The sequence below is a fragment of the Nerophis lumbriciformis genome, linkage group LG20 (genome assembly GCF_033978685.3).
Source record: "Nerophis lumbriciformis linkage group LG20, RoL_Nlum_v2.1, whole genome shotgun sequence".
Taxonomy (NCBI): Eukaryota; Metazoa; Chordata; class Actinopteri; order Syngnathiformes; family Syngnathidae; genus Nerophis; species Nerophis lumbriciformis.
In genome coordinates this window covers 39,708,402-39,736,391 of record NC_084567.2, presented here as the reverse complement: position 1 = coordinate 39,736,391, position 27,990 = coordinate 39,708,402, and the positions used below count along the sequence as shown (strand labels likewise).

Sequence of the window (27,990 nt, the reverse complement as noted above, 5' to 3'; positions counted from 1 at the left end):
GTCTGCCAATCCAGAGGTACCGCCCCCGATGTCCACGCGATGTTGCAGAGTCTTGTCAACCAAGACAGCCCCACAACATCCAGAGCCTTAAGGAACTCCGGGCGGATCTCATCCACCCCCGGGGCCTTGCCACCGAGGAGCTTTTTAACAACCTCAGCCCCAGAAATAGGAGAGCCCACCACAGATTCCCCAGGCCCTGCTTCCTCATAGGAAGACGTGCTGGTAGGATTGAGGAGATCTTCGAAGTATTCCCGATTGATTTTTTTAATATTATTTTTTTAAAGAATCTTTTTTTGGATAAAAAAAACATTAAATCAATATTATTGCTATCATTGTTATTATTGATACTGTGGTTTTGCAAATTTTAGTTTTTCCTTTTTTTTTTTTATGTTTTCTCAATAGCTTTGTAAATGTCTACCCTCAGTATTTTAAAGCTCGGATTGGTTTGGAGTTTGGTTTGCTCCCTTTTCTTTAATTAGATTAACATTCTGTGACTTTCGTAAATAAAAAAATAAAAAAACAACACTGTGCGTATAAATCATATGTCAGCAGCCAAGAGGAACTTTTGTTTTGAAAAGGTTTGAGTAAAATGTATATACCAAATAATATATGACATGAAACGTGTTGAATCGAATCGCCATCCCAAGAATCGGAATCGAATCGTGAGGTCTAATATAATTGCAGTATTTTTTTTTTTCTGTCAAAATTAAAAGAACAAATACATTTAGCCAGAAAGTACTTTAATCAAGCACTTTGGAGGGCCACATAAAATGAAGTAGTGGGCCACATCTGGCCCCTGGGGCCTTGAGTTTGACACCGGCGCACTAGTGGTACCCACACTACCGTTTGAGAATCACTGTTTTGCCTCATGAAAATAGGCAATTAAGACCTCAGCAGGTGTTTGGAAACAATACTTTTACTTGCAGACATAATAATAATTAGCGTGACCTATTAGCAGTGATTGGACCCTGTGGAGAGTGCAGGCATACTTGTGTTCCTGTGCTGGTTTAGCACTAAACCATTGGCGAGTCGCAGAGGGAACATGGTGCCTGGAGTATCTTCTTCACCCACTGTGGATCTAAAAGGGAACCAGATCATGGTTAGGATGGGGAACATGATGACCAATACATTATTTCATATAATGGGAGTATCAGTGTTTCCCACAGAACTGTAATCTACAGGTAAAAGCCAGTAAATTAGAATATTTTGAAAAACTTGATTTATTTCAGTAATTGCATTCAAAAGGTGTAACTTGTACATTATATTTATTCATTGCACACAGACTGATGCATTCAAATGTTTATTTCATTTAATTTTGATGATTTGAAGTGGCAACAAATGAAAATCCAAAATTCCGTGTGTCACAAAATTAGAATATTGTGTAAGGGTTACATTTTGAAGACACCTGGTGCCACAAACTAATCAGCTGATTAACTCAAAACACCTGCAAAGGGCTTTAAATGGTCTCTCAGTCCAGTTCTGAAGCCTACACAAACATGGGGAAGACTTCACATTTGACAGCTGTCCAAAAGGCAACCATCGACACATTGCACAAGGAGGGAAAGACACAAAAGGTTATTGCTGAAGAGGCTGGCTGTTCTCAGAGCTCTGTGTCCAAACACATTAATGGAGAGGCAAAGGGAAGGAAAAACTGTGGTCAGAAAAAGTGTACAAGCGATAGGGATCACCGCGCCCTGGTCAAGATTGTGAAAAAAAAACCCATTCAAAAATGTGGGGGAGATTCAGAAGGAGTGGACAGCTGCTGGAGTCAGTGCTTCAAGATCCACCACCAAGAGACACTTGAAAGACATGGGTTTCAACTGCCGCATACCTCGTGTCAGGCCACTGTTGACCAAGAAACAGCGCGAAAAGCGTCTCACCTGGGCTAAGGAAAAAAAGAGCTGGACTGCTGCTGAGTGGTCCAAAGTCATGTTTTCTGACGAAAGCAAATGTTGCATTTCCTTTGGAAATCGAGGTCCCAGAGTCTGGAGGAAGACAGGAGAGGCACAGGATCCACGTTGCCTGAAGTCTAGTGTAAAATTTCCACCATCAGTGATGGTTTGGGGTGCCATGTCATCTGCTGGTGTCGGTCCACTCTGTTTCCTGAGATCCAGGGTCAACGCAGCCGTCTACCAGCAAGTTTTAGAGCACTTCATGCTTCCTGCTGCTGACCTGCTCTATGGAGATGGAGATTTCAAGTTCCAACAGGACTTGGCGCCTGCACACAGCGCAAAATCTACCCGTGCCTGGTTTACGGACCATGGTATTTCTGTTCTAAATCGGCCCGCCAACTCCCCTGACCTTAGCCCCATAGAAAATCTGTGGGGTATTGTGAAAAGGAAGATGCAGAATGCCAGACCCAAAAACGCAGAAGAGTTGAAGGCCACTATCAGAGCAACCTGGGCTCTCATAACACCTGAGCAGTGCCAGAAACTCATCGACTCCATGCCACGCCGCATTAACGCAGTAATTGAGGCAAAAGGAGCTCCAACCAAGTATTGAGTATTGTACATGCTCATATTTTTCATTTTCATACTTTTCAGTTGGCCAACATTTCTAAAAATCCCTTTTTTGTATTAGCCTTAAGTAATATTCTAATTTTGTGACACACGGAATTTTGGATTTTCATTTGTTGCCACTTCAAATCATCAAAATTAAATGAAATAAACATTTGAATGCATCAGTCTGTGTGCAATGAATAAATATAATGTACAAGTTACACCTTTTGAATGCAATTACTGAAATAAATCAAGTTTTTCAAAATATTCTAATTTACTGGCTTTTACCTGTATTTGTGGTTGGGGGTTGGTTCCAAGATAGAGTTGCACGGTATACCGGTACTAGTATAGTGTCGCGGTACTAATGAATCAAAAACGGTACTATACTCGGTTTGAAAAGTACCGGTTCGCAACGGGCATGACGGCGCTTCATCCTCACATCATGACATTGCTGGTTTCACGAGCAGAGGAGCATGTTCGGCAGCGCACACACACGGAGTACTTACAAGCAGACACGGTGTGTAGACAGAAAAGGGAGAACGGACGCATTTTTGGCCTAAAAAGTAAAGATAAAGTTGAAGTTATAACACTGAAACACCCTCAGGAAGAGGTGCTTTAAGCAGCTAACATCCATCCGCAGTCGGCATGTCGCCTCCATGGCGACAAATAAAGTGAGTTTCTTACAAGTATCATTATCACTGCAGGACGAGGAATAGCTGATCATGCTTCACTACACACCGTAGGAGGATGCAATAGCTCACCGATGTCACCACTAACAAAAGCTAGCGCTCCTGAATGTAAACAAACGCCATGGGTGGATCTACACCTGACATCCACTGTAATGATACCAAGTACATGAGCGTATCTAGTCGATACTACTATGATTACATGGATATTTTTTATCGTCACAAAATCTTTTTTCCTTTTTTTGAAATTCATATTATGTTTATAAACTCAGGAAATACGTCCCTGGACACTTGAGGACTTTGAATATGACCAATGTATGATCCTGTAACTACTTGGTATCGGATCGATACCTAAATGTGTGGTATCATCCAAAACTAATGTAAAGTATCAAAGAAGAGAAGAATAAGTGATTATTACATCTGAACAGAAGTGTAGATAGAACATGTGGAAACAGAAAGTAAGCACATATTAACAGTAAATCTCGACAAAATATGAATTTAACAAAAATATGAATTTTAAAAAAAGGAAAAAAGATTGTGTGACGATAAAAAACATCAATGTAATCATAGTGGTATCAACTAGATACGCTCCTGTACTTGGTATCATTACAGTGGATGTCAGGTGTAGATCCACCCATGGCGTTTGTTTACATTGTGACGCCGGTGAGCTGTTGTATCCTCCTACGGTGTGTAGTGAAGCATGTTTAGCTATTCCTCGTCCTCCAGTGATAATGATACTTGTAAGAAACTTACTTCATTTGTCGCCATGGAGGCGAGGATTAGTGATTTAGAAGTAGCTAAAACACTGCAGACTGCGGATGGACGTTCGCCGCTAACTAGCTAGCCACGTCTTAATTAAAGGCTTAGTGGCCACATGCGTGGACAGCACCTTTTAGCTCTTATTTCCAAAATTGTGTACACTACTGAATTGGGGTCTTATGGCCGCTTATGTGGACACTTATACTGCCATCTGGTGGTGTCAGAAGAGTATAACATACAATGGAATTTGGAAAAAAAGTGTAAAAATAAGAATTAGCATGTCACTAAACATGAAGTACACGTTTGTGTACTTATGGACTAAGTACATCATATCAAAAGATGATTCTTAGTTTTTATTCTAATTAGGGTCCAATAAGCCCAAATAGCAAAGAGAAATAAAAAAAAAAGCATGTAAACAAACAGCTTGGGAACTTAAGAGGTTTTTAAAGCACCTCTTCCTGAAGGCGTTTCAGTGTTATAACTTCACTTTTATCTTTACTTTTTAGGCCAAAATGCGTCTACCTTTTCTGTCTACACATGTGTCTGCTTGTAAGTACTCTGTGTGTATGCGCTGCTGAACATGCTCCTCTGCTCGTAAAACCAGCAATGTCACGACGCGCCGTCATGCCCGGGAACCGGTACTTTTTAAACAGATTATAGTACTGTTTTTGATTCATTAGTACCACGATACTGTACTAGTACCGGTATACCGTACAACTATAGATGTCCAATAATGGCTTTTTTGCCGATACCCGATATCCCGATATTGTCTAACTCTTAATTACCGATTCCAATATCAAGCGATACCGATATATACAGTCGTGGAATGAACACATTATTATGCCTAATTTTGTTGTGATGCCCCGCTGGATGCATTAAACAATGTAACAAAGTTTTCCAAAATAAATCAACTCAAGTTATGGAAAAAAAATGCCAACATGGCACTGCCATATTTATTATTGAAGTCAGAAAGTGCATTATTTTTTTTAACATGCCTCAAAACAGCAGCTTGGAAATCGGGACATGCTCTCCCTGAGAGAGCATGAGGAGGTTGAGGTGGGCGGGGTTGAGTTGAGGTGGGGGGTCGGGGGGGGGCAGCGGGGGGTGTATATTGTAGCGTCCCGGAAGAGTTAGTGCTGCAAGCGTTTCTGGGTATTTGATCTGTTGTGTTTATGTTGTGTTACGGTGCGGATGTTCTCCCGAAATGTGTGTGTCATTCTTGTTTGGTGTGGGTTCACAGTGTGGCGCATATTTGTAACAGTGTTAAAGTTGTTAATACGGCCACCCTCAGTGTGACCTGTATGGCTGTTGACCCAGTATGCAGGCATTCACTTCTGTGTGTGAAAAATATGGCGTCACATTAGTGCCAAAAATCCGAGCGCATAAAAACTGTTATCGCGCGCTGATTCTCCACTTCGTGCGCGCGCGCGCTACACCCTTCTGTGCGCGCGGTGTTTTTCTGCGCGCGCGCGACGCCTTTCTGCGCGCTCTCTGTGTACTCCTGGCATCTCTCCTCGCGCTGGCATGTTTCTTTTTGGCACTTTGGGGGCGGGTATGCTTAGACGGCCCCTCCTTTCTGAATGCTCAGAGCCAATCAGAAGTATAGCAGGGCGGGTCATCGTCAATATGTATCAAGATTTACGGAGGAAGTAGTGGATAAAAAAATGTCGCGCGCTGATGAAGGTTATTTCATACCACATAAACACAATACAGGGTGATACAAAATGTGATCCAAATCAATAATAAGACAACAAACACCATAATCACATCTTTCAGCCAGAACTGGTCCACCAGCAATAACATCCAACCATAACATTATTTTATAATTTCACTTCTTCTTGAACATTTGTTTTCTAATTTATGGAATTTCTTTTGATTCAGCCATAAAATTAATGAAATAATCTTTGAATTTTGTTTTTAAAATGTTAAAAATAGCTTTTAATAATGTATTCTGAAACAGTTTAAAATAATCAGAGAACTGACTAACACTGACCCTACACAACTATGTTGCACAATTAAGTCTTTTTTGTTTTAAAGCGAAAGAGGTAATTTCAACAGGTACAGCATCCTATGTCATATCTACATGTAATACGATTTGTAACAAGGCAAACCGTTTGTAAATTGGTAAGTTATGGTAATTTAATTAGTACCGTATTTTCCGCACTATAAGGCGCACCGGATTATTAGCCGCACCTTCTATGAACTACATATTTCATAATTTTGTCCACCAATAAGCCGCCCCGGACTATAAGCCGCGCCTACGCTGCACTAAAGTGAATGTCAAAAAAACGCTGCGCTAAAGTAAATGTCAAAAAAACAGTCAGATAGTTCAGTCAAACTTTAATAATATATTGAAAACCAGCGTTCTAACAACTCTGTCCCAAAATGTACGCAAATGTGCAATCACAAACATAGTAAAATTCAAAATGGTGTAGAGCAAAAGCAACATAATGTTGCTCGAACGTTAATGTCACAACACACAAAATAAACATAGCGCTCACCTTCTGAAGTTATTCTTCATTCGTAAATCCTTCGAATTCTTCGTCTTCGGTGTCCGAATTGAAAAGTTGCGCAAGCGTGGGATCCAAAAATGGCCGGCTCCGTCTCGTCGAAGTCATCGGATTCAGTGTCGCTGTTGTTGTGCAGCAGTTCTGTGAATCCTGCCTTCCGGAAAGCTCGGACCACAGTTGTGACCGAAATATCTGCCCAGGCATTTACGATCCACTGGCAAATGTTGGCGTATGTCGTCCGGCGCTATCTGCCCGTCTTAGTGAAGGTGTGTTCGCCTTCGGAGCTGTGTGAAAAAAGCCACCCGGCCTCTTCGCGTAAACTTCCCTTAACCACTCGCTCATCTTTTCTTCATCCATCCATCCCTTCGAGTTAGCTTTTATGATGACGCCGGCTGGAAAGGTCTCTTTTGGCAAGGTCTTCCTTTTGAATATCACCATGGGTGGAAGTTAGCATGGCAAGCTAGAACCACAGTGAAGGATGACTTCTCATTCCCTGTGGTGCGAATATTCACCGTACGTGCTCCCGTTCCACAGTGCGGTTCACAGGAATATCAGTTGCTGTGAAATACGGTAGTAATCCGTGTGCGGATGGAGAGATTGCGTCTTTTTATGAACCGGATCCTTGTCGCTTTGTAGGAGCCATTTTGTGGTCTTTACAGATGTAAACAGGAAATGAAACGTACGGTGATATCCGCGCGTTTTTTCTTCTTCTTCCGGGGGCGGGTAGAAGAAGAAGCGCTTCCTGTTCTATGGGGGCGGGTGCTTTCCTTGGCGGTTGCTTGCGTAGAAGAAGAAGCGCTTCCTGTTCTACCGGGAAAAAAGATGGCGGCTGTTTACCGAAGTTGCGAGATCGAAACTTTATGAAAATGAATCGTAATAAAGCGCACCGGGTTATAAGGCGCACTGTCAGCTTTTGAGAAAAATTGTGGTTTTTAGGTGCGCCTTATAGTGCGGAAAATACGGTACATGTACTATTGACATCAATGTAATGATTGAGGCTAGATGTCCGAGGTAAGATGGCTACAACGTTGCTACACTGGAGAATGATTGGTCATATGAAAAATGCTCACAGCCAATCAGAAAAGAGGGGCCTTCTAAGCATACCCGCCCCCAAAGTGCCAAAAAGAAACATGACAGCGCGAGGAGAGATGCCAGGAGTACACAGAGAGCGCGCAGAAAGGCGTCACGCGTGCGCAGAAAGGCACCGCGCGCGCGCAAAAAGGCACCGCGCGCGCACAGAAAGGCACCGCGCGCGCGCAAAAAGGCACAGCGCGCGCAAAAGGGTGTCGCGCCCGCGCACGAAGTGGAGAATCAGCGCGCGATAACAGTTTTTATGCGCTCGGATTTTTGGCACTAATGTGACGCCATAGAAAAGCTGTAGATATTATGTGACTGGGCCGGCACGCAAAGGCAGTGCCTTTAAGGTTTATTGGCGCTCTGTACTTCTCCCTACGTCCGTGTACACAGCGGCGTTTTAAAAAGTCATACATTTTACTTTTTGAAACTGATACCGATAATTTCCGAACCGATACCGATAATTTCCGATATTACATTTTAAAGCATTTGTCGGCCGATTATATCGGCGGCCCGATATTATCGGACATCTCTACGCACAACCCTACGTGATGCTGACATGTAAATACTCAGCCATACACATTGACTTTTTAATTTTAACAGGCTCTAATTTCTCGAGCACCAGCGATGAACAAAGGTTGAACAGGAAGTGGAGGAACATTGTGCTTACCCTCAGGTGCTGGGAGTGCTGAGATGCTGTCCTGCAAGAGGCAGCGCCGGAATCTCAGCGCCTGGCACGCCTGGTAAGACAACACACACCTAAAACAGCCAAGAAAAAGGGTATTTGAGCTTGCGGTCGTGCACAAACGCACACACACACACACTCAAACACACAATGAGGTGGTGATTGACAAGACAACAAAGCGTGACGCGTGTGTAAATGTCAAAACAGGAAATGGTATGATTGCAGCTCCGTGAAGGTAAATAAAGACTTCATCTGTGTACCTGAGCCAAATGTGGCCATTTCCGCATACGGCTTGTCTGTGGTCCGTGAAAGGCAGCACGTCCTGACACAAGCAGCAGTGCTCCTGGAACGTCTGCTTGTGCATCTTTTTCTTGATGTGTCCGATCAGGACCTAAGTGAACACAAGTGGAAGTGAGGTTCATCTTACTTTCAACCTGCGTTAGGCCAAAGTAGGGCTGGGCGATATGGCCTTTTTTTAATATTTCGATATTTTTAGGCCATATCGCGATACACGATATGTATCTCCATATTTTGCCTTAGCCTTGAATGAACACTTGATGCATACAGGTAAAAGCCAGTAAATTAGAATATTTTGAAAAACTTGATTTATTTCAGTAATTGCATTCAAAAGGTGTAACTTGTACATTATATTTATTCATTGCACACAGACTGATGCATTCAAATGTTTATTTCATTTAATTTTGATGATTTGAAGTGGCAACTAATGAAAATCCAAAATTCCGTGTGCCATGTCATCTGCTGGTGTCGGTCCACTCTGTTTCCTGAGATCCAGGGTCAACGCAGACGTCTACCAGCAAGTTTTAGAGCACTTCATGCTTCCTACTGCTGACCTGCTCTATGGAGATGGAGATTTCAAGTTCCAACAGGACTTGGCGCCTGCACACAGCGCAAAATCTACCCGTGCCTGGTTTACGGACCATGGTATTTCTGTTCTAAATTGGCCCGCCAACTCCCCTGACCTTAGCCCCATAGAAAATCTGTGGGGTATTGTGAAAAGGAAGATGCAGAATGCCAGACCCAAAAACGCAGAAGAGTTGAAGGCCACTATCAGAGCAACCTGGGCTCTCATAACACCTGAGCAGTGCCAGAAACTCATCGACTCCACGCCGCATTAACGCAGTAATTGAGGCAAAAGGAGCTCCAACCAAGTATTGAGTATTGTACATGCTCATATTTTTCATTTTCATACTTTTCAGTTGGCCAACATTTCTAAAAATCCCTTTTTTGTATTAGCCTTAAGTAATATTCTAATTTTGTGACACACGGAATTTGGGATTTTCATTTGTTGCCACTTCAAATCATCAAAATTAAATGAAATAAACATTTGAATGCATCAGTCTGTGTGCAATGAATAAATATAATGTACAAGTTACACCTTTTGAATGCAATTACTGAAATAAATCAAGTTTTTCAAAATATTCTAATTTACTGGCTTTTACCTGTATAATCACAGCAGTATGATGATTCTATGTGTCTACTTTGAAACATTCTACTTCATACTAGGGATGTCCCGATCCAGGTTTTTGCACTTCCGATCCGATACCGATACTGACCGATACTGGCCTATCCGAGCATGTATTAAAGTTTAAAGTTATTTAGCCTACTTAGTTGTCAGAATCATGTTGAAAGGGGTTTTAGTACTCTTGATAACAACTAGCCAGCTGAATTAGGGGAGTTTGAATAATACACAATGGTTGGTAACAAGAAACTGACCTGTTTATTCAAGGAATAAACACAAAATAGACAAAATTATACATGACAAACAGAAATGGCATCATTGAAACAAGGGCTGGGCGAAATGGCCTTTTTTTAATATTGCGATATTTTAAGGCCATATTGCGATACACGATATATATCTCGATATTTTGCCTCAGCCTTGAATGAACACTTGATGCATATAATCACAGCAGTATGATGATTCTATGTGTTTTGATTGATTGATTGAGACTTTTATTAGTAGGTTGCACAGTGAAGTACCGTATTTTCCGCACTATAAGCCGCGCCTAAAAACCACAAATTTTCACAAAAGCTGACAGTGCGGCTTATAACCCGGTGCGCCTTATATATGGATTAATATAAATATAAATTTTCATAAAGTTTCGGTCTCGCAACTACGGTAAACAGCCGCCATCTTTTTTCCCCGTAGAAGAGGAAGCGCTTCTTCTTCTATGGTAAGCAACTGCCAAGGTAAGCACCCGCCCCCGTAGAAGAGGAAGCGCTTCTTCTTCTACGGTAAGCAACCACCCGCCCCCGTAGAAGAAGAAGCGCGGGTATTACGTTTCATTTCCTTTGTGTGTTTACATCTGTAAAGACCACAAAATGGCTCCTACTAAACGACACGCGTATAACGCAGAATTTAAACTTAAGGCAATAAGTCATGCCGAAGAACACGGAAATAGAGCAGCAGCAAGAGAATATAACATAAATGAATCAATGGTGCGTAGGTGGAGGAAGCAAGAAGATGACCTGCGCCAGGTAAAGAAGACAAAACAGAGTTTCCGAGGGAACAAAGCAAGATGGCAACTGTTGGAGGACAAACTCGAACAGTGGGTTGTTGAGCAGAGAGCAGCAAGCAGAAGTGTCAGCACCATCACTATTCGAATGAAGGCAACAGCGCTAGCAAGCGAACTTCACCTGGATGATTTTAAAGGTGGTGCTTCTTGGTGTTTCCGGTTCATGAAAAGACGCAATCTCTCCATCCGCATACGGACTACTATTTCACAGCAACTGCCTAAAGACTTTGAAGAAAAGCTGGCTACTTTCCGTGCATATTGTAAAAACAAGATAGCTGAAAAAAAGATCCGGCCAGAGAACATTATCAACATGGACGAGGTTCCACTGACTTTTGATATTCCTGTGAACCGCACTGTGGATACAACGGGAGCACGTACGGTGAATATTCGCACCACAGGGAATGAGAAGTCGTCCTTCACTGTGGTTCTAACTTGCCATGCTAATGGCCAGAAACTTCCACCCATGGAGATATTCAAAAGGAAGACCTTGCCAAAAGAGACCTTTCCAGCCGGCGTCATCATAAAAGCTCGAAGGGATGGATGGATGAAGAAAAGATGAGCGAGTGGTTAAGGGAAGTTTACGCGAAGAGGCCGGGTGGCTTTTTTTCACGCAGCTCCGTCCATGTTGATATACGACTCCATGCGCGCCCACATCACAGATGGTGTCAAAAAACAAGTGAAGCACACAAATACAACACTCGCCGTCATTCCGGGTGGATTTTAATATATTATTAAAGTTTGACTGACCTATCTGACTGTTTTTTTGACATTCCCTTTAGCGCAGTTAGATGCGGCTTATAACACGGGGCGGCTTATAGGTGGACAAAGTTTTGAAATATGCCGTTCATTGAAGGCGCGGCTTATAACCCAGGGCGGCTTATGGTGCGGAAAATACGGTACATATTCCGTACAATTGACCACTAAATGGTAACACCCCAATAAGTTTTTCAACTTGTTTAAGTCGGGGTCCACTTAAATTGATTGATGATACAGATATATACTATCAGATATATACTATCATCATAATACAGTCATCACACAAGATAATCACATTGAATTATTTACATTATTTATAATCCAGGGTGTGGAGGGGGGCGCCGGATGTAAGTGTCAAAAAGACAGCCAAAAGAGTTTGATATGAGAATAAATCTAAAGTTAAAATATAGGGTGAGAAATGCACCCATTTGCAGGAAATGTAGTCTTGATTTTCAAAATTTTCTTTCAAGGCTTGCATGTCTACATTAAAACATTCTTCTTCATACTGCGTTAATATATGCTACTTTTAAACTTTCATGCAGAGAAGGAAATCACAACTAAAAAAATCACACATTTTTTCATACGGTGTTGATCTGGAAATTTTTGCCTCAGCATTTTGATGGTGTGGACGTGTGGCACCGAATGGAGATAAGCGTCTCGACAGACGTCACAATATTCGAACAATGATGACGAAAACTGTTTTCTCTGTCGTGTCGGTGTGTCGAAAATTGTTATGCGCTTATTTTTTTATTAGATTCTGTGCGTGGCATATAATTGCTATGCGCAGAGGACGTTTGAGCAGTACGCAATTGCACAAGCGCGCACCTTAGAGAGAACGTTGGTCACACGGGTGCGCTAGCATCACAGCTAACGTTAGCCATGCTGCTACCTCTCTGCTCGGGGATGGGTTAATACGTATGTGACGTATGACATGACAGTATGTGACGTGTGTAAGAAGGTGCGCTTGCTGTCTGTGAGAGGGAGACACAGAAAAGAGTGAGAAGAGCCTGTCGTGTAATGCCAGCAGCTAAAAGCAACTGCGTTAGAATCCACAGACCTGTGGATGTGTTGAAGGTGTGCTGGAAAATGCGGAATGGAAATTATAGGGAGCAGCAGAAAAGTGGAATGTATTATTTAAATCGGTGCGTTGGAAAACACGGAGCGGAGTTTTTTTTAACTGGATCTGGAGCGGCATTTTCCCATGCCTTGCCGATACGCATTTTTTTGCAAATATCGGCGGCCGATCCGATCCAAATATCGGATTGGGACATCCCTAATCACAACTAAGTCAATTTAGCAAAAGTGTATTTATTAAACAGTTATTAAGCAGTGGCACAAACATTCATGTCATTTCCAAAACAGAAAGTGCAAGATTGTCAGAGACATTTTAAAACAAGCTATGAGTGCACTTTTGTGCATGATGTCACTAAGATGACTTATCAAAACAACACCAAATTAAAGTGCACTTTTTTTACAGAACGCCACTACAATAGTTTAAAAACATGATGTCACACAAGATATTTGAATAAGTGTCAAATAAAAATGAGCTGCATAATAGGAAATCAAATAGTGTTCGTCCTTCGCTATGTGGTAGGTTCCTGCGAAGGTTATCTCCTTCTGTTGTTGACTATTTTTTTCATACGGTGTTGATCTGGAAATGTTTGCCTCTGCATTTTGATGGTGTGGGTGTGTGGCACCGAACGGAGATGTTGACATGCGGAGTAAGCACTCTTCATTCTCTAGCAGGTGACTTTTCAAATGATGCTACATATTAGCAGTAATGCTACTTTTTGTAGAAACGCTTTTGCCCCACACTTGACAAATTACGGTTGTCTGTTCGACATATTCCCACTTGAAGCCAAACCACCGCCAGACGATGGACCCCCTGCTGTTTTTCTTGGGAATTAATTCTTCCTTCATTTGTTACCAGATTCGCACTTTCTTTCTCTCGTATTACCACTCGCACCTCAGCTAACGTTACCCATGCCGCTACCTCTCTGCTCCGCGAGGGCGTATACGTACCGTATTTTTCGGACTATAAGTCGCAGTTTTTTTTCCTCCAGTGCGAATTATATATGTTTTTTTCCTTTTTTATTATGCATTTTCGGCAGGTGCGACTTATACTCCGGTGCGACTTATACTCCGAAAAATACGGTATGTGACATATGACGTGACAGTATGTGACGTATGTAAGAAGGTGCGCTTGTTGTCTGTGAGAAGGAGAGACAGGAAAGAGCGAGGAGAGCCTGTCGTGTAATGCCAGCAGCAAAAAGCAACTGCGTGAGAACGTATACTCCAATATCACCATATAGTCATTTTCTATATCGCACAGAGACAAACCCGCGATATATCGCTTATATCGATATATCGCCAAGCCCTAGGCCAAAGGTTTATTTAAACAACACCATTTTTTTTTTTAATCAAGCCAAATGGAAATCAGCTAAAAAGGGACAAATATGAGCAGTAAAATAAATTCATCCAACTGCAGCCTTTGGAATATTTGTTGACTGGCTTTTTTTCCCTTGTATTTATACATCATTAATGCAAACGCAAACATTAGATCACAGGTGTCAAACTCAAGATCTGGCCCGCAAACACCTGGAAATGTGTCAATAAAGTACTTAATATTTTCTCACTAAATATAATTTTTTTTTTTCATTTTCACAGAAAAATGTACTGCTTGAAATTGCCTGCATTTTAAACTTTAATCGTATCCAATATTGCAACAAATATTACAGTATATTATCTAGGGCTGTAACGGTACGTGTATTTATACTGAACCGTTTTGGTACGGGGGTGTCGGTTCGGTTCGGAGGTGTACCGAACGAGTTTCCACACGGACATATTAAGTAGCGTAACGCACGTTGTGTAAACAATGCACACCGAGGCACAACACACGGCATGCTAGCAGCTAACGGGCTAGGATAGACTGACCATACGTCCTCTTTTCACCGGACATGTCCTCTTTTGCGGAGCTGTCAGGGCGGAGTTTCTTAAATGCCTCAAATGTCCGGCATTTTGAGTTAGGGTTGCGTGTATTTTCAATGTGCGTTCAGGGTTAAGAAGGGGTTAAAAACAAAACAAACAGCAGCATTGGTGAGGGAGGGGCAGAGACAGAGAGAGAGAGAGAATTATGGTAAACGCGCATGCGTCGTCAGACTCTGCTTTTTATCCATAGATTTATCACATTTAATTTTTTATTATCTATAGCAGGGGTGTCAAAAGTGTGCCCCGGAGGATATTTGCGGCCCACAGCTAATGTTTTAAAGGCCCACGGCACATTCTAAAAATGCTATTAAAATAATCAAAAACATAACAAAAGTGAAATAAAAAAGGTTAAATGTAATTTAGAAAAAGTTGCAATGTTGACTAATAAAACAAAGCTGTTTTTTTTTCTTTCAAACTGTCATTGCTCGAAACATAATATTGAATCAAAATCAATGTTGTTATGAATTATTGACCTATCCAAGGTTCCCATTACTTCACATCAAATATTACACTAAGAAAAATATTTTTGGTGGAAGATTCTGCAAATTTGGTAAATAAATAACCCAATAATGTATATTTTGTTGTTTTCTTACTGTACCGAAAATGAACCGAACCGTGACCTCTAAACCGAGGTACGTACCGAACCGAAATTTTTGTGTACCGTTACACCCCTAATAATGCTACATATGCCCGTTCTCAATAAATGTTTTTGATCTTGTTTGAAAAAAGTATTTCAGTTTTGTATCCTAACACACCAAGAAATCTGTGCAGCTGTCATTTAAGTATATAAATTAAACATTAATAAATGTTAAGATGAAATTAGGGCTAGGCGATATGGCAAAAAAAATATATTTTTTCATTTTGTCCGATCTCAATTAATATATATATATATATATATTTTTTTTTATAAAAGGCTAATTGTCCAGTGCGTTATTATACCAAGTACTGCCTCCCTACTGTTGACTACTGCAGTATATTGTAACATTGCCACCATGTTTGATTGAGGTATAACATACTAACATCTGACAACTGTCATTTTGTTTCATTGTCCCATTTACTCTTTGTAAAGCACCAGAAAATCAGGCCCAGAGCATAATACTACCACCACCATTCTTGACGGTAGCCTTGGTGTTCCTGGGATTAAAGGCCTAATTTTTTCTCCCCCAAACATATTGCTGGGTATTTGTTAGAATAATTATGTATATATTATCACACTAACTTTAGTATGCTTAAAGTACGTTGCTTTAGTTATTTAGCTATTGTGCTCAAGTTGGACTTTTTCTAATGTGAGCAAGGACAAATACTTCTTGTCTGAGGGGTGGCCTCAGCTGTAGATGTTATCTTTGTTTGAGCCCGCCAACAGCCAAGGACTTCAACCGACTTCAGCGAATATGGGATGACGGCACGCGGACGAGGCAGAGACTTCAAGGACCTCAACAAGATAAGATTCCAACACGCAGACGAAGCGGTGACGGGGCGAAAGCACAAGGCCCCCAGAACATTCCGTCACGTATCGCGCGTCCTGGACCTGCTTTGCATAAAATATGTGACCACTCCTTTTAGACGCAGCCTTAGTATTGTTGACTGTGGAACTCCTGAATAAAAAGAGAGACGCAAGAGCTGGACCTTAGAGCGTAGGGCGAGACTGTGACTAAGGGTCCGGCTCCATGCGTTCTCCTCATGAGCTAAATTGAACTCTGTCTCTGATTGATTCCTTGCTTCTTGTCTGATTAATAGATGTCATCAGTGTTTGAACCTGACAGTATTGTGGCTACCAAAAGCAGAAGCTTGTGGATGGCTACCAAAAGCGCCTTATTGCAGGTAAACTTGCCAAGGGGACATGTAAGCAAATATTAACATTGCTGTATGTATACTTTTGACCCTCACATTTTCAGTAGAGCCATAATAAATTCATAAAAGAAGCAAACTTCATGAATGTTTTTTGTGAGCAACAAAATCAGAGCTTTTTAAAAAGAATCTGAAGTACCGTATTTTCCGCACTATTAGCCGCACCTAAAAACCACAAATTTACTCAAAAGCTGACAGTGCGGCTTATAACCCGGTGCGCTTTATATATGGATTAATATTAAGATTCATTTTCATGAAGTTTCGGTCTCGCAACTACGGTAAACAGCCGCCATCTTTTTTCCCCGTAGAAGAGGAAGTGCTTCTTCTTCTACGCAAGCAACCGCCAAGGTAAGCACCCGCCCCCATAGAACAGGAAGCGCTTCTTCTTCTACTGTAAGCAACCACCCGCCCGCGTAGAAGAAGAAGAAGCGCGCGGATATTACGTTTCATTTCCTTTGTGTGTTTACATCTGTAAAGACCACAAAATGGCTCCTACTAAGCGACAGGTTTCCGGTTCATGAAAAGACGCAATCTCTCCATCCACACACGGACTACTATTTCACAGCAACTGCCTAAAGACTTTCAAGAAAAGCTGGCTACTTTCCGTGCATATTGTAAAAACAAGATAGCTGAAAAAAAGATCCGGCCAGAGAACATTATCAACATGGACGAGGTTCCACTGACTTTTGATATTCCTGTGAACCGCACTGTGGATACAACGGGAGCACGTACGGTGAATATTCTCACCACAGGGAATGAGAAGTCATCCTTCACTGTGGTTCTAGCTTGCCATGCTAATGGCCAGAAACTTCCACCCATGGTGATATTCAAAAGGAAGACCTTGCCAAAAGAGACCTTTCCAGCCGGCGTCATCATAAAAGCTAACTCGAAGGGATGGATGGATGAAGAAAAGATGAGCGAGTGGTTAAGGTAAGTTTACGCGAAGAGGCCGGGTGGCTTTTTTCACGCAGCTCCGTCCATGTTGATATACGACTCCATGCGCGCCCACATCACGCTGGTTTTTAATATATTATTAAAGTTTGACTGACCTATCTGACTGTTTTTTTGACATTCCTTTAGCGCAGTTAGATGCGGCTTACAACACGGGGCGGCTTATAGGTGGACAAAGTTTTGAAATTTGCCGTTCATTGAAGGCGCGGCTTATAACCCAGGGCGCCTTATGGTGCGGAAAATATGGTATGTGACTAGAAAAGATGTTACCTCCACGTCCTTGTCGCTGGTATCTTTCGAGAGGTGGTCGGCCAGGCCCAACGTGGGGACGCAGGTGTTCTCTGTGATCCGCGTGTTAAGGTAAACCGCACCGAGCAGTTTCTTCATGTTCTTGTTGACCAGCTGGGTCTCCACTGAATCTATCAATGCCTTCGCCTTCTCCATCCGCTCCTCTGGATTCTCCGGCGGCGCCGCTTTGACGGCACCGGCCTCCCCGCGCTCGTTTTCCAACTCATCCTCCTCGTCCTCTTCCTCGTCGTCGAGCACGGGCGCCTTGCCGGCCTCGCCGGGCGGCTTCCAGTGGTGATCCGTCAGCGGCGTCTGAAGTGACTGGTACGTCACGCGGACCAAAAACAGCTTCAAGCGCCACAAATAGGGAGAGTCCACGTCCTGGATCTTCTGTTCTAGCTCTTGCTGCAACGCCTCTGGGATTCTTTTGTCTTTTAGGATGGTCCACCTCAGGAGATCCAGCAGGTCGGCCTGCTGGTGCAGGTTCTGCGAGGGGGATTTTAACAGAAGTCCCGCTGCCGTTTCCGGCGATTTCAAGGCAATAAAGTGCACCTGGTAATTCCTATCAATGGGGTGAAACATGTCCACCAGACCTTGCGTGCTGGCCAGTGCGACGTACGCTCCGTTGCTGCTCACTGCGATACCATGCATTCGCCTCTCACCTAAAAACTCAGGGCCCAGCATGTCCTCTCGGTCGAAAAACAGACTTTTTTCTGTAAATTTTGGCGTCAGCTTTTTCACCCAGCCGTCCATGTAGCATGCGTACACGACCCCCTGCTTGGTGACGGCGAGCGAGGCGACCGGAAGCGAGTGGAGGCCCAACACGTGAGAGTTGTACACGTTTAGTCCGCTAGGGGAAACCATGAGCAAACACCAGTAGATGTAGCAGCCGCGAGCGGCCACGATGAGGCTGCAGCTCAACTTCTGAACGGGGTGGACCAAAGGCACGCATGTGATGCTTTCCGCGGCGATGTGGTCACACTCCTTCCAGAGGATGACGGGGTGACGCAGGGTGAAGTAGCCCTTAACCCCCGCCATGCTGACCGGCATGATCTTAACGGTGCCCAGCTCGCTGCCGACGATCAACCCGCTCATCCGTCTGTCCGCGTTTTCGTACTCCCACCACGCCAGATCGCTGGGTCTGCTCACCCCCGACTCGATGACGTCGAAAAACACCACGTCGGCCCCGCTCTCGAACGGCAACACAAACTTCCACAAAACAAGGTCGCCGTTTTCCATCAAAACGGCGAGGAGGACCATCTCCACGTCCAGGCAGGCGTTGTCAGCCTGCACCTGTTTCATCTTGTAAATGCCCGACCACTTCATCCTCACGGGAGTCTGCATCTGGAAACGGCGCTGCAGCTCCTCGAAGTCCTGCAGGTTTTTCTGAGGCGGCTGGTCGTCTTTTTTGGCGTAGCCTCGCTCCTCGAGCATGTCGCCGTATGTCTGGGTGAGGTCCACTAGCGAGGTCCAGGTGAAAGGCTTGCGGCTGTGATGGATGATGAGTCTGTGGTCGAGAGTTAGGCAGGCGAGCAGGCAGCGTTCACTGGAGTCACAGCCCAATGGAGACCAACTGGCGTATTTAACTCCTTTGGGCGCGACTCCCAAGGGATCTATCACTCTGTCCAGATGAAAAACTTGCCTTAAGCTGGGGTCTGGGTGTGAGGTAAAGTACTGGATGGCCTTATCCTGCTTTTTTTCTGGCCCCACCTGCAAATGTGACAAGGAAAAAAAATCATATTAAAAAGGAAATTAAAGCTACCGTATTTTCCGCACTATAAGGCGCACCTAAAAACCACACATTTTCTCAAAAGCTGACAGTGCGCCTTATAACCCGGTGCGCTTTATATATGGATTAATATTAAGATTCATTTTCATAAAGTTTCGGTCTCGCAACTTCGGTAAACAGCCGCCATCTTTTTTCCCGGTAGAACAGGAAGCGCTTCTTCTTCTACGCAAGCAACCGCCAAGGTAAGCACCCGCCCCCATAGAACAGGAAGCGCTTCTTCTTCTACTGTAAGCAACCACCCGCCCGCGTAGAAGAAGAAAAAGCGCGCGGATATTACCGTACGTTTCATTTCCTTTGTGTGTTTACATCTGTAAAGACCACAAAATGGCTCCTACTAAGCGACAGGGATCCGGTTCATGAAAAGACGCAATCTCTCCATCCGCACACGGATTACTATTTCACAGCAACTGATATTCCTGTGAACCGCACTGTGGATACAACGGGAGCACGTACGGTGAATATTCGCACCACAGGGAATGAGAAGTCATCCTTCACTGTGGTTCTAGCTTGCCATGCTAATGGCCAGAAACTTCCACCCATGGTGATATTCAAAAGGAAGACCTTGCCAAAAGAGACCTTTCCAGCCGGCGTCATCATAAAAGCTAACTCGAAGGGATGGATGAAGAAAAGATGAGCGAGTGGTTAAGGTAAGTTTAAGTTTACGCGAAGAGGCCGGGTGACTTTTTTCACGCAGCTCTGTCCATGTTGATATACGATTCCATGCGCGCCCACATCACGCTGGTTTTAATATATTATTAAAGTTTGACTGACCTATCTGACTGTTTTTTTGACATTCCTTTAGCGCAGTTAGATGCGGCTTACAACACGGGGCGGCTTATAGGTGGACAAAGTTTTGAAATATGCCGTTCATTGAAGGCGCGGCTTATAACCCAGGGCGCCTTATGGTGCGGAAAATACGGTACACCAAAATGATCTACTGCTAACGATGGATTCTGATGCGTCATCTATGTTGCTGCTTCTTGATCTTAGCGCTGCTTTCGATACCGTCGATCGTAATATTTTATTAGAGCGTATCAAAACACGTATTGGTATGTCAGACTTAGCTTTGTCGTGGTTTAACTCTTATCTTACTGACAGGATGCAGTGCGTCTCCCATAATAATGTGACCTCGGACTATGTTAAGGTAACGTGCGGAGTTCCTCAGGGTTCGGTTCTTGGCCCTGCACTCTTTAGTATATACATGCTGCCGCTAGGCGACATCATACGCAAATACGGTGTTAGCTTTCATTGTTATGCTGATGACAGCCAACTCTACATGCCCCTAAAGCTGACCAACACGCCGGATTGTAGTCAGCTGGAGGCGTGTCTTAATGAAATTAAACAATGGATGTCCGCTAACTTCTTGCAACTCAACGCCAAGAAAACGGAAATGCTGATTATCGGTCCTGCTAAACACCGACATTTATTTAAAAATATCACCTTAACATTTGACAACCAAACAATTACACGAGGCGAATCAGTAAAGAATCTGGGTATTATCTTCGACCCAACTCTCTCGTTTGAGTCACACATTAAGAGTGTTACTAAAACGGCCTTCTTTCATCTCCGTAATATCGCTAAAATTCGTTCTATTTTATCCACTAGCGACGCTGAGATCATTATTCATGCGTTCGTTACGTCTCGTCTCGACTACTGTAACGTATTATTTTGGGGTCTCCCTATGTCTAGCATTAAAAGATTACAGTTGGTACAAAATGCGGCTGCTAGACTTTTGACAAGAACAAGAAAGTTTGATCATATTACGCCTATACTGGCTCACCTGCACTGGCTTCCTGTGCACTTACAGGTAAAAGCCAGTAAATTAGAATATTTTGAAAAACTTGATTTATTTCAGTAATTGCATTCAAAAGGTGTAACTTGTACATTATATTTATTCATTGCACACAGACTGATGCATTCAAATGTTTATTTCATTTAATTTTGATGATTTGAAGTGGCAACAAATGAAAATCCAAAATTCCGTGTGTCACAAAATTAGAATATTACTTGAGGCTAATACAAAAAAGGGATTTTTAGAAATGTTGGCCAACTGAAAAGTATGAAAATGAAAAATATGAGCATGTACAATACTCAATACTTGGTTGGAGCTCCTTTTGCCTCAATTACTGCGTTAATGCGGCGTGGCATGGAGTCGATGAGTTTCTGGCACTGCTCAGGTGTTATGAGAGCCCAGGTTGCTCTGATAGTGGCCTTCAACTCTTCTGCGTTTTTGGGTCTGGCATTCTGCATCATCCTTTTCACAATACCCCACAGATTTTCTATGGGGCTAAGGTCAGGGGAGTTGGCGGGCCAATTTAGAACAGAAATACCATGGTCCGTAAACCAGGCACGGGTAGATTTTGCGCTGTGTGCAGGCGCCAAGTCCTGTTGGAACTTGAAATCTCCATCTTCATAGAGCAGGTCAGCAGCAGGAAGCATGAAGTGCTCTAAAACTTGCTGGTAGACGGCTGCGTTGACCCTGGATCTCAGGAAACAGAGTGGACCGGCACCAGCAGATGACATGGCACCCCAAACCATCACCCAACCATGCAAATTTTGCATTTCCTTTGGAAATCGAGGTCCCAGAGTCTGGAGGAAGACCGGAGAGGCACAGGATCCACGTTGCCTGCAGTCTAGTGTAAAGTTTCCACCATCAGTGATGGTTTGGGGTGCCATGTCATCTGCTGGTGTCGGTCCACTCTGTTTCCTGAGATCCAGGGTCAACAGGGTCATATGCGGTCCTCTCCAAGGTTTCTCATAGTCATTCACATCGACGTCCCACTGGGGCGAGTTTTTCCTTGCCCTTATGTGGGCTCTGTACCGAGGATGTCGTTGTGGCTTGTGCAGCCCTTTGAGACACTTGTGATTTAGGGCTACATAAATAAACATTGATTGATTGATTGATTGATTGATTGATTAAAAACTAGATTTTGACCCACTTCTATGGTGGAAGAACAATGAGCCCATATATCCTCTTACTGCCAAGTTAGCCAGGCTGGGGGGAAGAAAAGTTAATCTGAGGCCGAGTTGACTTGAAACTGTTTAATGTTGCACTTTTTATATGTAGAAGAAAAGTTTTGTCATTTTATTTAATCTGAGCAACAACTTGAGGCAGTTTAATGTTGATTAATGTGGACCCCGACTTAAACAAGTTGAAAAACTTATTGGGGTGTTACCATTTAGTGGTCAATTGTAGGGAATATGTACTGTACTGTGCAATCTACTAATAAAAGTCTCAATCAATCAATCAAAAAAAGCACTTTATATGTAAAAAGGTTTGGTTAAGAGCCTTATCTTATTTAGTTTTTATTTTATATATGTTGACCACATTAACCCTGGCAATGGACCCTGTGTGTATATGTATGTTTTGCCATTGTTTACAAATGTGGTAAATAAATAACCAGAAAATGTATGTTTTGTTGATTTCTTACTGTACCGAATATGAACCGAACTGTGACCTCTAAACCGAGGTACGTACAGAACCGAAATTATTGTGTACCGTTACACCCCTACCCTAAACAGACGTCAAAAGTGGTAAAGGAATGGCTAAATCAGGCTAGAATGAAGGTTTTAGAATGGTCTTCCCAAAGTCCTGACCTAAACGTGTGGACAATGCTGAAGAAACAAGTCCGTGTCAGAAAACCAACACATTTAGCTGAACTGCACCAATTTTGTCAAGAGGAGTGGTCAAAAATTCCAGCAGAAGCTACCAAAAGCACCTTATTGCAGGTAAACTTGCCAAGGGACATGTAAGCAAATATTAACATTGCTGTATGTATACTTTTGACCAGGGCCGGCCCGTGGCATAGGCCGTATAGGCAAATGCTAAGGGCACCGTCCATCAGGGGGCGCCACGCCAGTGCCACAAATTCCCCCGCCCCTCCCTTCCCGTATCATGACTCTTTTTGGACGTCACCACATCAAAAAATCAACACAAGATGTCAAAACGGCCAAAACTGTCAGGTGCCCAGGGAAGAAAAAAGAGAAAAGAAGAGGAGGAGAAACGAGAAAAAGACAAGAGGTAGCAGGTAGGTAACGTTAGCCTACATGAAATTATTTGTCTGTTACAGAATGTGATAGTAACCTGGCTTTTTAGCATTAAGCTAATGTTACATGATTCGGCAATTGCTAATCAATAAATAGCTAGTTCTGTTTTAACGTCGGGTTAATATTGTGGAGGGGGCTAACTTGTTATGGAAAATAATAATGTAACGTTAGGTAATTACAGTACTCCCACCTTACATTCCTCAGGGACATTTGTATTAGATCTTTTAAGCAGGTGTTTTTTGTTTACATTGTTATTGCCTTCTGGTTAGCTAATGTTTGCCCTGCAGGTAATAGTCACTTTTCCACCCCTTTATATATTAGGTATAGTTGTAAGCCTAGTTGTTAAAGTGCACATCATTAATGCAAATTAAGCAATATGTATGTAAAAAATATTGTATTTCATATATTCATTTTTTATTTTTTGCATTCATTTATTTATTCATATTTTTTTTATCTTGTTAACTATTCTGATTGTTAATTTGCTTTCTTTAAGTAAAAAAAAGGTCAAAGACAAAGCTATTCGGTTTCTTGTGAGTATATACACTTCACTGCCGATGTGGGGGGGCGCCACCTAAAATCTTGCCTTGGGCGCCAGATTGGTTAGGGCCGGGCCTGCTTTTGACCCAGTAGATTTTCAGTAGACCCATAATAAATTCATAAAAGAAGCAAACTTCATGAATGTTTTTTTGTGACCAACAAGTATGTGCTCCAATCACTACATCACAAAAAAATAAGAGTTGTAGAAATGATTGTAAACTGAAGACAGCCATGACATGATGTTCTTTACAAGTGTATGTACACTTTTGACCACGACTGCATTCTGATTGCCAGAAATTCAAACTTAGCTTGTTCCAGTTGTCTGAGAGTTTGCAACTTTAGAGCATTATTACCCGAATCTTGTGCGCATCAGCGGGCATCAGAATAGAAGTTCTGTGCAGGACGAGCTCCTGCTTGCTGCTGGTGACGTCACATATCAGTTCCAGTAGCACCAAGGAGGAGGACGTACACACAGACAGCCGGTGGTCCTGCGACCAAACGAGCGGCTGCGACCCGATTACCGGGGACAACAGCGAGACGACCGGATCCCGTTTCACAGGCAAGTCGTCCGGTTTAACGGCTGCGTTGTCGCCGGACTCTATCTCCATCTTAACGGCTTCGTTTGGGGCAGATAACAAACATGACGAGCCGGACACCGCCATGTTTGTTGTCTGGCGGAAGTGACGTCGGCAACCACGAAAGCGGCGGAAATGTCATTTTGACAACTTTTCTTTTTTTTTTTTCGATTTACCGATGATTTGTTTAATTTGCTGATTAGATACGTAACATACAGCATTTTTATTTATTTATTTTTTTGAATTTTATAAACCTTTTATAAACCGCACAGGAACATTTTTCTTCACAGAAATTAACATATTCAATATTGAATGAATGAATGAAATAAATTTATTTCGGTCATATAATCAACCATCAACCATTTTGTGTGACCAGTTTATACCAGATTATACATATTATATATATATATATATATTTTTGTATCTGTCTATATTTTATTTTATTTCTGATTATTATTATCATTAATGTGTTATTATTTCCTTCCTTTTTTTTCTTTTTTTTCTGTTTATTTAATTTATGTATTTGTAGATATTACTTTGGTTTTTTTTGTTGTTTCTTTCTTTTTTGCGGGGGGGAGGCTGGTATGGATGGGATATAAACAAAAATATTTTGACATTTACAACTTTTCTTCTTTTTTTTTCGATTTACTGATGATTTGTTTAATTTGCTGATTAGATACGTAACATCCAGCATTTTTATTTTATTTATTTTTTGAATTTTATAAACTGCCCTCATATATGTGTTGGAACATTTTTCTTCACAGAAATTAACATATTCAATATTGAATGAATGAATGAAATAAATTTATTTCGGTCATATAATCAACCATCAACCATTTTGTGTGACCAGTTTATACCAGATTATACATATTATATATATATATATATTTTTGTATCTGTTTATATTTTATTTTATTTCTGATTATTATTATTATTAATGTGTTATTATTTCCTTCCTTTTTTTTCTGTTTATTTAATTTATGTATTTGTAGATATTACTTTGGTTTTTTTTGTTGTTTCTTTCTTTTTTGCGGGGGGGAGGCTCGTTTGGATGGGATATAAACAAAAATATTTTGACATTTACAACTTTTCTTTTTTTTTTTTCGATTTACCGATGATTTGTTTAATTTGCTGATTAGATACGTAACATCCAGCATTTTTATTTTATTTATTTTTTGAATTTTATGAACCTTTTATAAACCGCACTCATGTATGTGTTGGAACATTTTTCATCACAGAAATGAACATCTTCAATATTGAATGAATTAATGAAATACGTTTATTTCGGTCATATAATCAACCATCAACCATTTTGTGTGACCAGTTTAACAGTACAGATTATACATATTATATATAGGCGAGGGCGGACCTACGTCACTTCCGCCTGCCAATCCCCTAGCAACCGGTCGCCATATTGAATTCGTTGAAAACAAACCAGCTCACAGCGAACACAGCATTGACAGAAAAGGCATTTAACGAGGTTTCACGGCATTTTAAACTGTTCTAAATGGCGTATGATTATGTAAATAGTCTTTCCAGTGAGGCTCGGTTAAGATACGAGTTAAAATGTTCTGTAGTTGGATTAAACGACTGCCCTTACCGCCTTCCAGCAGATGCGTGGACTGATAATCCTACACAATGGAAATTTGGAATTTGGAAATCTTTATGTCTACCTCACAAGTGCACCAGGTCGGTTGTTAGCTTCGGTTGTTATATAACGAATAAATCACCTAAAAATTGTTGTTGTTAGGGTTTATTGGTTTTTAAAAACCCAACCGTTAAGTGCACATTTAAATGAAACCGGTTTTCGAAAATAGCCTTTATACCGTATGTTATTGTTGTGCAACAACAACAACTTCAGCTGTCGAACGTTATTCAGTAAAAATTCAACGGGTTCAACATTAGCATGGAAGGTATAGCCAAGTTGTGGTTAAGAAGGTGGATTTTTGTTCCTTATATTTACCAGAAACAAAGTGATCCGAACACACGACCCGGGATTTTGGGGGACTCCAGTGAGAACCGTCCTCGTTTTCCCGGTGTAAAGCTGCGAGCCATTTGTCTCGTCTCTGTGGGCTTTTAGCACGCTTTGGCAGAACCAAATACGACCTTTGTTTTCCCTGTTTCCACTTTGTGGTTTGCACAACCAAAAACAACACAGTTTTTTGGCATTTTGGAGGCAGAATGACGGGTTTAATCAGCGCAGGTCGACAGGTTAAAGAGTAATGGCGACGGTTTGTTTTCAACGCCAGTCGGGTTGCTATGGCTCGAAGAACCCGTATGTAGCTCAGTTGCCCGGATGTCGGCCCTGCCCTATATATATTTTTTTGTATCTGTTTATATTTTATTTTATTTCTGATGATTATTATTATTAATGTATTATTATTTCCTTCTTTTTTCTTTTTTTTTCCTTTTTTTTCTATTTATTAAATTGATGTATTTGTAGATATTACTTTGTTTTTTTTGTTGTTTCTTTCTTTTTGGGGGGGGGGGTGGTGGGTGGGTGGTATGGATGGGATATAAACAAAAATATTTTTGACATTTAGGGCAGACAATAGATGTATGATTTATGTGAATATGATGTAATGGATAGGAATGTCTGATGCTGGATGTCAATAAAAATACAATGGAAAAAAAAAAAAAAAAAAAAAAAAAAATATATATATATATATATATATATATATATATATATATATATATATATGTCTTAATAAGGTTATCCAAAAAATAGTGCTCGATACCGTAGTAGAGCGCAATATATGTATGTATGTGTGGGAAAAAAATCACAAGATTACTTCATCTCTACAGGCCTGTTTCATGAGGGGTTCCCTCAATCATCAGGAGATTTTCTCCTGATGATTGAGGGAACCCCTCATGAAACAGGCCTGTAGAGATGAAGTAGTCTTGTGATTTTTTTCCCACACATACATATATATATATATATATATATATATATATATATATATATATGTATATAATATTATACATATTTAACAATCATACACATTTACACACAAAAAGAAGAGAAAAAGAATGACCGTAAAAGGAATAGGCTGAAGCCAAAGCTTATATTTGCCTATCCTATACATTCACTGAAAATTACATTGCCTGAAACATCGTTAAAAAAATCAATGGGATGAAAGTAATCGTTGCTATATTTCATCATTTTCAATTATTTCACTTTTCAATGTTTTCTTAAACCTTAACAAAGAACTACATGTCTTCAAATCATCACTGATATTAAGGTTTGATTTTGATAATAAACATTTTTTGCTTTTTGTTTTTTTATTGAACAATGTACATACAAACTTATATTTTCAATGTACACAAAAAATCAAGGCACTTTCAACAAATCTCAACAAATTCAAATATCAGGTTGAGCAAATACTGTCTTTTACAAAAGATGTAAGGAAAGAAAACTAAGCAAATACAAATAGAATATAAAAATAATAACAATAACTAATAAAA

The 27,990-nt window shown here is 41.5% G+C and overlaps 1 protein-coding gene across 1 annotated transcript; it reads right to left on the bottom strand.

Annotated features, from left to right (window-relative positions):
* Window positions 1-10: 10 nt before the first annotated feature.
* Window positions 11-24,637, bottom strand: gtf3c4 (general transcription factor IIIC, polypeptide 4). The gene is made up of 5 exons (XM_061980885.2): window positions 24,304-24,637; window positions 17,560-19,287; window positions 8,473-8,603; window positions 8,198-8,286; window positions 11-1,078 (listed from the first exon to the last, which is right to left on the bottom strand). The coding sequence occupies exons 1-5, from the start codon at window positions 24,610-24,612 to the stop codon at window positions 1,014-1,016; spliced, it is 2,322 nt and encodes a 773-aa protein (XP_061836869.2). The 5' UTR covers window positions 24,613-24,637; the 3' UTR covers window positions 11-1,013.
* Between the last annotated feature and the right edge of the window lie 3,353 nt (window positions 24,638-27,990).